General features: G+C 35.7%; 1 protein-coding gene across 1 annotated transcript; it reads right to left on the bottom strand.

Annotated features, from left to right (window-relative positions):
• Positions 1–75: 75 nt before the first annotated feature.
• LOC135139271 (PDZ domain-containing protein GIPC3) lies at positions 76–8997 on the bottom strand. Its single transcript, XM_064069448.1, has 4 exons — positions 8597–8997; positions 2584–2680; positions 866–1251; positions 76–437 (listed from the first exon to the last, which is right to left on the bottom strand). Exons 1-4 carry the CDS (start codon positions 8831–8833, stop codon positions 204–206), a joined length of 954 nt encoding a protein of 317 aa, XP_063925518.1. The 5' UTR covers positions 8834–8997; the 3' UTR covers positions 76–203.
• Positions 8998–12906: the final 3909 nt, after the last annotated feature.

The raw sequence follows: 12906 nt of genomic DNA, 5'->3' as shown, positions 1-12906 counted from the left end.
CAGAACGTATTAATAGAATCCTCAGGGGGTTAGTTGCTAGACACACCCGTACATACCTCCGAAATAAAGAACATCTACATAATTGTTTTTATTTTAAAAATTACATTAATAACACAAATAATTTCATTGTCTAATCGATGCACCCGGTGAAGATGCAAGAAATGCGAAATTGTTTATAAATAAATGAAAGTGGCACTGCTTCATCAAATTCTTCCGTCTCGAGCGTCTGTGATTGCTCCCCATAACTCAATTACCAAGTCGTCCGTGAAACCCAGTTCTTCTAAATCGGAATTGTCCACAGCGTCGGCGAAGTCCATCGAGTTGGTTTTTCCCATGGCGGTTTCCCAGATTCGGGTCGCGAGCTCTTCGTCGTTGATCCCGAGGAAGCTCTCCAGGATCGAGTTGATTTTCTCCACGCCGACGTCCATCACGTCATCCTGAAAACCAACAGAAAAATGAGACATTCCAAGAAAAACGAAACGTTTGTGTTCGTCGTTTGGCGACTGTCAAGCTATAATCTACGTTGTTATTAAATAAGTTACCCATCGACGAAGTTATCAAATTCTGACACTAACAACGTGGGAGATTAGGTCGAGTCATTAACAATAAACACCCACTTTAATTGGGTTTAGTGCTTTAACGTTGGTACATTCAATGGGTATCACATGAACAAAGACAATGTCATTTTCTTTAATTGAATACTGAGTCTGACCATTTTTGGAAACACTGTATGTAATACATATAAAATTCTGTCGTCTTCAAGTGTGTATACGGCGTGCCGTTATATATGCACACGTAAGTAGCCCCTCAATCAATGCCAAACCTTCTCGAATCGATAAAAACTCAAAACCATTAATCATTTTACCTTCTCCTCTATCTCCGCGTTCCCTCCCGCCTTAAACCTGAGCGTCTCTCGTCCAGTACCGTAATTAGATTTTTTGCTACCCCCCCTCGAGTTGCTCTTCGGCGCTATGCTGTTGAAACCGCTCTTCATCGGCTCGATCAACCGAATCGTGAAAGTCTCTCCTTTGGGAATTTCCTTTAAGATTTTTGCGACTTCGAAGTGTCTTTTGCCGACCATCACTTCCCCGTTGAGCTTCTCTATGTGGTCTCCTACTTGAATGTGGGGTATGTTGTGTATGACGGAGCCTTCCTTGATGCGTTTGATGAAAGCGAAGCCGGCGCCATTGTCCGTGATTGTTAGCCCGAGTGCATCTTCGGATTTTACCAGTTCGACTTCTTTGGGTCGGCCTGAAACAGGGGTCAACGGATGAAGACTTATAAGAAATGTGGTTGTAAGGCGGAGGGGGCTCGGGTTTCGGAGTGAGGAGGTAGATTAGTATGTAGGGTATCGGAGAAAATGTGGATTGTGATGGAAAAGGAGATTAGGTGTGGAATTTAAAAAACGTTATATAAGATTTGTTTTTAAGGATTGATAACCTAAATATGTTTTAAAAAAATTGTAGATGATTTCGGTTTCGCAATATACTTGATATATGAGTTTTTTTATGTCGCATGCTTGCCACGCGAGGATCAACGGAATTACACCTGAAGACGTTTACTCAACGTCTCCACCTGGCGTAAAATAACTCTTCTCCTATAAAGGAGTCTATTTTAGCAAATTATATGTGGTTTGAAAAACATACTACATCTTTTTTACAGCACAACTACTATAATTTTCGATTATGCCGTGCATTCATGACATGTAACAATTAAATGTCATCCATTTAACAAGTTTCTATGTTTATTGTGTTTCTGGGTGACTTTTTCACATTACCTCAAGCTTTATTTCTGTGAGTCAATTTCCATACGTACTGTTGAAGCTAAAACGATAAGCAAAATATATGTTAAGGTTAAACTGAAATATAGGTGCCAACAGATAAAAAAACGGATATGCACAAAACTCAATAACATCACGAAATTACGACTTCCGTTGGGTATTAACACAGTAATCATCAGAAAAAAGGTTAAGTACCTTAACACAGAAATACCATCATGAATAAAATTTATTTTCTTTGAAAATACAGTATATTTAATAAATTTAATCAAATTCCACGGCGTATTTAAATTTGACGATTCAAAATCGTTAATCAATACCGTGTTTGCCTCTAAGCCACATTAAAACCCAATCAATGTTCGTTATACAAGAAAAACATTCGATTTAATTGTTTTAATACCATTGAAAAACTCACCACGCCGCCGCCCCCCAACCACAATGTACTTTCGACATTGCATGACCGTACCATACTCCACCAACCGCTCCCTGATGACACTAAACACCAGCGACCATTAAACGTACTATTTATACCAAAAATTTGCGCAAAGCACCATCTGGTCCGGCTTAAATAAAAACCCCGTTTATCAAAGTCCATCAGCTACTGTGGACGTAAAAATTAATTAAATAAAGTCAGCACCGGACTAGCTTTATTTTAGTTTTATTTGTTCCCCAATACCGCCGACAACCCGACAGTTATCCGCATTGTCGGCGTGCGTTTTCAGCTCACATGCCACAGTACCGTAATGAAAGTAATTCAGATTGTCGTCACCTGTGAGGCCAACGGGATTTGCATCTATTCAGCTTACCTTTTCTGTGTGCAAAAATGAAGTCCTCTAAGCCGATTTGGCCTCCTAACAGCTTCTTCATATCCGCCTTGTATGTGTTCAAGGTGCAGAATAATATCTGGGGACAAGAAATTAGTGTAATTATCGAAGACAATGAAATAACATTGACAAAAGCTATTGATTTAAATCCGTCATGGAGGCCGGATATATGCTGGATGGGTGGCAGGATGTTCCGATACACTTTATTAGATTGGGTGGATGGAAGTGGACGCGAATGCGGGCGAATATTATATTAGGTGCTTGTATATTGTACACTTTGAAAAATAAATTTGAATCTGCGGCAAAATGGCTCATTATTGCACGATTTTGTTGCTATGCAATCTACGCAGAATCTGATGTGCAACTCGTCATTAAAAATAAACAAGATATTTATCTCAAAGTTCACTGAATTATTTTTGATCAGAGAATGATGTCCCCATTGGTGATAAAACCTAAGATTTAGTCCCTCGATACATTTAATAATTTGATCAATCCTGAAATCAAAATTTTGCTAAATTGCATTTTGCACTTTTCGACTTTGTTTCTGAACGCTGTCTGGTAAATTCCCTGATTAATTCTAATCTGTAAGTACTTTTATCACTTAGATTTATCTTTATAGATCGCAGATAATTCTGAGAAACGAAAATGCAGAACAACTTAATTCATTTTTGACTCTGAAATACAGAAATAGTACACCGGTGTACAGTAGTATTTCTCACGGGAAGTGAAAGTTTGTGGCATGAGCCGAACACAAATGCTGCAATTTATACACTGAGAAATAATTCAGGTGGGACCCTACACTGTTTTAGTGGCAAGAGAAATCTCACGAATTTTGAAAACAAACTTATTCAAATTTTATTTGACAAGTTTGAGTTTCAATGAAAAAAAAAAAAACAGGGGCGGAGAAGAAAATTTTACTTCATTTAAAAGTTATAAAATTTGGATTTTCGTACTCTGAAGTACGAGTAACGAGTAACGAGTAAGAAGTTTGAAAGAATTTTGAAGACCTCTTTCGGTTTGTTTTTGAAGTAGTTTGAAAGAATCTTGGGATCCCTTGTGTGGTTTTTGAACTAATTTGAAAGAATCTCGAGGACCAATTTTGTTTCGTTTTTGAAGTTGGACAGAATTTCGGAAACCAGCTTTGAAGTAGTTTAAAAGAATCTGGGGGACTCCTTGTGCCTGGTTTTTGAAGTAGTTCTTTTAGAATTTAAAAAGAAGAAGAATCTCGAGGACTTCTGTGGATCCTGTTTTTGAAGTAATTTGAAAAAAAATTCGGGGACTCACTGTTTTTTTTTTGGAGGAGTTTGAAATAACCTCGAAGACACACTATGTCTGGTTTTTGAAGTACTTTGAAAGGATCTCGGGAATGCTTTATTGTATGTTTTTGAAGTAGTTTGAAAGGATCTCAGGAACTCTTTGTTTTATTTTTGAAGTAGTAGTAGAGATATTTCAATTCATTGTTTTTAGAACAATTTTAAAGGATCTCCAAAACTCTTTGTGTCTAGTTTTTGAAGTAGTTTGAAAGAACCTCGGGGATCTTTTGTGTCTGGTTTTTGAAGTATTTAAAAGAATCTCGGGAACGTTTTGTGTTTGTTCTTGAAGTAGTTTGAAAGAATCTCGGGGATCCCCTGTGGGTCTTGTTTTTAAAGTAATTTGAAAGAACCTCGGAGACCCCTTGCGTTTTGTTTTTGAAGTGGTTTGAAAGAATCTCGGTGAACCCTTTTGTTTTTGAAGTGAAAGAATCTGGGGGACCACTTGTACTCGGTTTCTGAAGTAATTTTTATAATTTCGGGGACCCCTTTTGTTTTGTTTTTGAAGTAATTTGAAAGAATCTCGAGGACCAATTTTGTTTCGTTTTTTTTGTTTTTAAAGTGGTTTGAAAGAATCTGAGGGACCCTTTGTGCCTAGTTTTTAAAGTAGTTTTTTAGAATCTGGGGGACCTCCTTTGTTTTGTTTTTGAAGTGGTTTAAAAAAATCTCGGGGATTTTTTGTGTCTGGTTTTTGAAATAGTTTTTTAGAGTGTCGGGGACCACCTTTGTTTTGTTTTTGAAGTGGTTAAAACGAATCTCGCGGACTTTTTGTGTCTGGTTTTTGAAGTAGTTTTTTAGAATCTCGGGGACCACTGTTGTTTTGTTTTTGAGGTGGTTTTAAAGAATCTCGGAAACCCCTTATGTTTTGTTTTTGAAGTAATTTGAAGAATCCCGGAGAGTCCCTTTGTTTTGTTTTTGAAGTGGTTTGAAAGAATCTAGGGGATCCTTTGTGCCTAGTTTTTAAAGTAGTTTTTTAGAATCTCGGGGCTCGTTTTGTTTTGTTTTGTTTTTGAAGTGGTTTAAAAGAATCTCGCGGACTTTTTGCGTCTGGTTTTTGAAGTAGTTTTTTAGAATCTTGGGGACCACTTTTGTTTTGTTTTTGAAGTAATTTGAAAAATCCCGGAGAGCCCCTTTGTTTTGTTTTTGAAGTGGTTTGAAAGAATCTGGGAAACCCTTTGTGCCTAGTTTTTAAAGTAGTTTTTTAGAATCTTGGGGACCCGTTTTGTTTTGTTTTTGAAGTGGTTTAAAAGAATCTCGGGGATCCCTTGTGTCTGGTTTTTGAAGTAGTTTTTTAGAGTCTCGGGAACCACTTTTGTTTTATTTTTGAAGTGGTTTGACAGAATCTCGGTGACTCCTTTTGTTTTATTTTTGAAGTAATTTGCAATTAAGCTCCACCCTCGATCTTCCAACAAATCAAAAATTCGTTACAATTGAGAAAGGGGCGGGTGGGTGGGGCTTAATTAATCATTGGTTTATTTTTCTTAATGTGTAGTTTTTCTTCAAAAACACGATATTTAAAATATAATTCTAACCCGAGATTCACTATTTGATAATTTAAGTATTTTATTGTTGAATGAAGATTATGTACATATATTAGGCAAACGAAGTCAAAGAATAAGCCCCACCCACCCGCCCCACGTAAATTGTCATTAATTTTTTTATTGAACGTGAGGCGGGGGCGGAGCTTAAATGAAAAGTTCATAATTATGTGTCATGATCATTTAAAATTGACACACATGGTCCTCGAGACTGGGTCAAAATCATTTAAAATAGACACTTGTAGCCCGAGATTCCTGCAAAATCTTCTGAAAAAAGACACCCGGTACCCCCTTCTTAAAGAATTAAACCAATAAGAATTTTGCAAATAAGCTCCGCCCTCAATCTTCCAACAAATGAAAAATTCGTTACAATTGCGAAAGGGGTGGGTGGGTGGGGCTTAATTAATCATTGGTTTATTTTTCTTAATGTGTAGTTTTCCTTCAAAAACACGATATTTAAAATATAGTTCTAACCCGAAATTCACCATTTGATAATTTAAGTATTTTATTGTTGAACAAAGATTATGTACATATTACGAAAACAAAGTCAAATAATAGGCCCCACCCACCCGCCCCACCTAAATTGTGATTAATTTTCTATTCGACGTGAGACGGGGGTGGAGCCTAAATGAAAAGTTCATGTGTGTCATGATCATTTAAAATTGACACACGTGGCCCTCAAGATTGTGTCAAAATCTTTAAAATAGACACTTGTGCAGTTAAGCTCCGCCCTCGATCTTCCAACAAATTAAAAATTCATTACAATTGACAAAGGGGCGGGTGGGTGGGGCTTAATTAATCAGTGGTTGGAAAGTCAAAGGATAAGCCCCACCCACCCGCCTCATCTAAATTGTAATTCATTTTTTTATTCGACGTGAGACGGGGGCGGAGCTTAAATGAAAAGTTCATAAAATTATGTCATGATCATTTACAATTGACACACGTGGTTCTCGAGGTTGAGTCAAAATCATCTAAAATAGCCAATGTGGCCCGAGATTCCTTCATAATCTTCTGAAAATAGACACTCGGAACCCCTGAGACTCTTTAATAATCTTTTTAAAGAATGAAACCGATATGAATTTTGCAATTACGCTCCGCCTCCCGATCTTACGACTAATGAAAAGTTCGTTACGATTGAGAAAGGGGCGGGTGGGTGGGGTTTAATTAATCATTGGTTTCTACTTCTTAATATAATATAGTTGTCCTTCAACACGCGATATTTAAAACATAAATCTAGCCTCACAGTCACCGTTTGATATAAGACTATGTATATTAGGAAAAGAAAGTCAAAGGATAATAATTGTGTCTGGTTTTTGAAGTAGTTTGAAAGAATCTTGGGATCCCTTCTCATAATAAAAATATAAAATTGCACAAATTTCAATGTGTAATCAACAATTCTCTAAAATGACGTTAGATTATGAAGTTATAAAAACGTCGCAATCTTATCACTTCACAAACTGTCACTGACAAGAATTTTTAGACATTCATTGACGCCGATTGATGTGCATTTTATAGTCAGGGTCATGTATTTACGCCAACAGAAGAAAACTGAATTCACCAACCTTCCAATGTTACCACATGAAGAAACCTATATACAAGCCTAAAAAAAATGACCGTAAAACTGACTGGATTTACAACTGTAGTCTTTATCTAAGATCCAAATCAAAACTGTGGATTGTGTCCATCTGTGTTCTCAATTCGTTGCGACCGTGTTACAGCGTGTTTTTTTTTTGTTGAAAATATATTCTTTTTTTCATTTTTAAACAAGATGTGGAGTGACCGGTAATGATAATTTTCATTTCTTACTTAATCTTAACTTGGACATGGAAAAATTACAAAGTCAATTAAAACGGAGAAAAGTAGTGCTGTTTCATGACGCTTCATGACAACTTTTTTGTACAAGGAACATAGAAAAACATAAATGTGACATGAAAAAGAAAATCAAGTTCTAGTAAGTGTACATTTACAAAGTAATAACTATTTCAAAAATTAAAACTTAAAAATTGTATCTTATGTACAACTGTCGGTTTTGTTGAATTGAAAAAATTTGCTTGTTTTATTGAAGAAAAAAAGAATTACATAATAATTATGTCCTTGATATATTTTATTTTAACCTACACTTTCAGAAACATTTACTATTCATAGAAAAAAATTCTTATTAGCATTTTCGTTTCAGTAAGTGTTTAAAATCTTGACGTTATCTTTCACACCAATAAATACAAATCATAAATTAGGAATTGAAAATATTTGAAATGTCAAATTTTTGAGCATTCGTATCACTCACTAATCATTGTCTCTAGTGAAGACCAGATAACATTTTTTCCTAATTTATCATCGAATAGTTCTTTACAATAGTAAAAACGGAACTTACAATAAAATCAGTAGTCTTTTGATAAACTATTTGCAATTTTTTTGTATATGAGTTATCGTATAACACAAAAAGATATTAAAACCACTTCCCATTGCATTTGGTATTGGGACAATTAAACTTATCAGCACATAGCACTTTATTGTGCTGCTAAAAATTAATCGGGCGTAGAAGTAACATTTTGATATCTCCACACACAAAAAAAGAATCAAAAGTGTGTCAAATCATTATATTCGCAATTAAAAAATAAACAATCAGAGAAAACAACATTTATAAATAGTAAATAATAGAAGTGCTCGTGCGAAACTCGTGCAAGAATACTCTCTCCCATGCTACAACATCATTACGGAGACTAATAGTACCACCGTTTGAAAAAATTAGAAATCCAAAATTTTATCTCTAATTAATAAACGTGCGGTCACGGTCGACAAATCACTATCTAATGTACAAAATATGTTTCTTTATCTCCAAATTGACTTATCTTATCGGTTCCAGCGCCCCAAGGTGGCTAAATATTTAGGAATAACACAAAGCAAATAAGTGGGAACCGAGATTTATCATATTTTGACATCGGCTTAACAGCGTACGAACTGTCATCCGTACACTGGAAAAACGCGACCTTGTTCCGATCACACACTCCGAAACTACTTTTGTTGCTAAATAATAAACTAAATAGTTGTAATAAATCGCACGTTCTTGCACAACCTTCATTGTGTCAACTATTCACACACACAGCGTTTTTTTTTTCAATTTTTTTTTGTTTTTTGGTTTTTCTTTACCTCTGACGCCGGGAAATCGAAGCACTCCGCGATCTTCTGGTACAGTTCCTTGACATTGGAAAACCCGGAGACGAAAACCGTGGGACTCCCGTGGGCGAGCTGGCAATGGAACTGCAAGGAGGCCTTGCTGATGGGCGAAACCGGCGAAGGGGGCACATTCTGTCTTTTCACCACATTGTTGTTCTCCACAGAGTCACTGTGCGCCAGGGCGGGCTTCGGTCGGTTTTTTTTAAACATTTTTTCGTCCAGCACACACAGAGTTAGCACGAAACTAGACCCCGATCGGGCGATTACACATAGTCGGGATAGCTTATCGAGATAAGAGCGTTATCACGATTACTTTTTTATATTCGGTACATATCTATAGCGCGTTTTGCAGTTGACTGAAGCAAGGTAGGAGCGGGTGATGACTGGAAAGTAGTTTTGTTTTATGTGCAGGTGCGATTAAGTGGAGGCTTCATGCGGATTCGGTGACGGGAAGCTATACTTGTTTCCGTCATTAAGTGGGGCAATGAGAATTTGATTTTTTCAGGAGATTGATGGTGCATCTCCTGGTGGCGGCGTTGGGGGTTGGGGAGCGGGGACGGGGGATTAATTGAAACGTCCGCTTTGTGCGGAATGGAATTGTGTGGGTTATTGCGACAATGGGTGTATTACTGGTTGCCTACACATTTTATGACGCCATTTGCGACATTCACTGAATACCATTCGCACGTAATAAATGCATGGTACTTCAGGTAATTGTGGTACTTACATGAGCGGGAAATCTAAATGTTATTTCATCATGTCAAAAAAAGTACAAAAATCGCGCCAAAATGGCTTTGTTTTAAATATTAATTCCGACTACATTATAAATAATTAAAGTTGTATAACATAAACTTGTAGTTTGCATTAGGGTTTTTTTGTTTTTATAACCACAAACTTTCGTATTACCTTGGGAAAAGCATTAAAATCAAGGTGCTAGAAAGAATTCCTAAAACTACTAATTAAAAAATTACCCACTACACGTGGTTGCTCTGAGGCACTTTTAATCAGTAAAAAGAATTGGAAAACATTCTAGATGGTTATGAAACCTGTGAAACTACTTTTTTGTATGTAAGTTTAAAAAAAAATCAAAATTTTATAATCAAAGTATAGTTTTTTTCAAAAACTTTATGGCGGTAGCTTAAAATTTTGTTAAATGAATCTTGTCTGAATTTTATAACATGGCTTGCTATTTTATCAAAAATTAAAATAATCATTCCTCTCTGGAAAGCTAATGACGTCATCGCAAAAATTTACTACGTAAATGTTTGTGAAAACATGTTTTTTGTAAATGTTTATTTTTTTAAGTTATGTAATAAAAATTTTGTAGAGTACTATTTGTAATAAAAATCAAAGCGGATTCGTAAACCTCAAATAAGGGAATATATTATTTTATAAAGTTTACATAACCTTTAGTACACGATATTCTTAAATTATTCTTAGCTTACGCTCGGGAAGTAAAAATATACAAAATAGTAAATGTAATATAATAAGTTTAATGGTGAAGTTTTGTGGGGAAATGTCGATTTTTCAATTAAGCTCTGCCCCTCGCTCTGACAACGAATAAAAAATTCATCACATTTGAGGTTGGGGTTGGGGGGGGTGTTTATTTTTTGACTTTTTTTTTCTTAACATATGTAGTTTTCTTTGAACAACATGATATGATACCTATAAACATGTTTCACATGGTAGATTCCTGTAGAGAGTATTTTGCAATTAAGCTCCGCCCCTCGGCTTACGACGAATAAAAAAAGTCATCACAATACAGAAAAGGGTGGGTGGGCGGGGCTTTCTCTTTGCTTTTTTTTTCTAAAATACGTGCGTAGTTTTGTTTTGATGACAAGAAACTAAAAATATGCTTAAAAATGGTAAATTTGTGGAAAAGTGTGGAGGATATAATTTACCATTTTAAACATGTTTTCAGTTTTTTGTTACCAAAAGAAGACTATGTGTATTAAGAAGAAAAGAAATGCAAAACATAAGCCCTACCCGCCCGCCCTATGTCAATTGTGACGATTTTTCCTTATTCGTTGTAAGTCAGGACGGGCGGGGCTTAAGTTTAACCTTTTTCTGAAGGTACGTAATCTTCTTTTCACAACATATTTAAGATATATCGCAAATGTGAAATTTTTGTGGGAAAATATTGATTTTACAATGAAGCTCCGCCCCTCGCTCTGACAACGAATGAAAAATTCATCACATTTGAGTGTGGGATTTATTTTTCAATTTTTTTTTTTCTTGACAGTCTTCTTTCAACAACATGATACATAAAAATATGTTTCACATGGTAGATTCTTGTAGAGAAATGAGTATTTTGCAATTAAGCTCCGCCCCTCGGCTTACGACGAATAAAAAAGTCATCACAATACAGAAAAGGGCGGGTGGGCGGGGTTTGCTCTTTGCTTTTTCTTCTAAAATATGTGCGTAGTTTGGTTTTCATGACCAGAAACTAAAAATATGCTTAAAAATGATAAATTTGTGGAAAACTATGTGGGATATAATTTACCATTTTAAACATGTTTTCAGTTTCTTGTTATGAACAGAAGACTATGTGTATTAAGAAAAAAAAAAATGCAAAATAGAAGCCCCACTCGTCCACCCTATCTCATTTGTGACGATTTTTCCTTATTCGTTGTGAGTCAGGACGGGCGGGGCTTAAGTTTAACCTTTTTCTGTAGGTACGTAATCTTCTTTTCACAACATATTTAAGGTAAATTGAAAATGTTAAATTTTTGTGGGAAAATATCGATTTTACAATGAAGCTCCGCCCCTCGCTCTGACAACGAATGAAAAATTCATCATATTTGAGTGTGGGATTTGTTTTTCGACTTTTTTTTTTTCTTGACATGGTTTTCTTTCAACAACATGATACATAAAAATATGTTTCACATGGTAGATTCTTGTAGAGAAATGAGTGTTTTCCAATTAAGCTCCGCCCCTCGGCTTACGACAAATAAAAAAAGTCATCACAATAGAGAAAAGGGCGGATGGGCGGCGTTTGCTCTTTGCTTTTTCATCTAAAATACGTGCTGAGTTTTGTTATCATAACAAGAAACTAAAAATATGCCTAAAATGGTACATTTGTGGAGAAGTGTGGAGGATATAATTTACCATTTTAAACATGTTTTCAGTTTTTTGTTACCAAAAGAAGACTATGTGTATTAAGAAGAAAAGAAATGCAAAACATAAGCCCTACCCGCCCGCCCTATGTCAATTGTGACGATTTTTCCTTATTCGTTGTAAGTCAGGACGGGCGGGGCTTAAGTTTAACCTTTTTCTCAAGGTACGTAATCTTCTTTTCACAACATATTTAAGATATATCGCAAATGTGAAATTTTTGTGGGAAAATATTGATTTTACAATGAAGCTCCGCCCCTCGCTCTGACAACGAATGAAAAATTCATCACATTTGAGTGTGGGATTTATTTTTCAATTTTTTTTTCTTGACATAGTCTTCTTTCAACAACATGATACATAAAAATATGTTTCACATGGTAGATTCTTGTAGAGAAATGAGTATTTTGCAATTAAGCTCCGCCCCTCGGCTTACGACTAATAAAAAAGTCATCACAATACAGAAAAGGGCGGGTGGGCGGGGTTTGCTCTTTGCTTTTTCTTCTAAAATATGTGCGTAGCTTGGTTTTCATGACCAGAAACTAAAAATATGCTTAAAAATGATAAATTTGTGGAAAACTATGTGGGATATAATTTACCATTTTAAACATGTTTTCAGTTTCTTGTTATGAACAGAAGACTATGTGTATTAAGAAAAAAAAAATGCAAAATAGAAGCCCCACTCGCCCACCCTATCTCAATTGTGACGATTTTTCCTTATTCGTTGTGAGTCAGGACGGGCGGGGCTTAAGTTTAACTTTTTTCTGTAGGTACGTAATCTTCTTTTCACAACATATTTAAGGTAAATTGAAAATGTTAAATTTTTGTGGGAAAATATCGATTTTACAATGAAGCTCCGCCCCTCGCTCTGACAACGAATGAAAAATTCATCATATTTGAGTGTGGGATTTATTTTTCGACTTTTTTTTCTCTTGACATAGTTTTCTTTCAACAACATGATACATAAAAATATGTTTCACATGGTAGATTCTTGTAGAGAAATGAGTGTTTTCCAATTAAGCTCCGCCCCTCGGCTTACGACAAATAAAAAAAGTCATCACAAAAGAGAAAAGGGCGGATGGGCGGCGTTTGCTCTTTGCTTTTTCATCTAAAATACGTGCTGAGTTTTGTTATCATAACAAGAAACTAAAAATATGCCTAAAATGGTACAT

This window comes from Zophobas morio, unplaced genomic scaffold (assembly GCF_036711695.1).
Source record: "Zophobas morio isolate AGI-343-1 ecotype UQ-CSIRO unplaced genomic scaffold, CSIRO_AGI_Zmor_V1 ptg000004l, whole genome shotgun sequence".
NCBI lineage: Eukaryota > Metazoa > Arthropoda > Insecta > Coleoptera > Tenebrionidae > Zophobas > Zophobas morio.
This window is presented reverse-complemented; position numbering and strand designations above follow the sequence as displayed.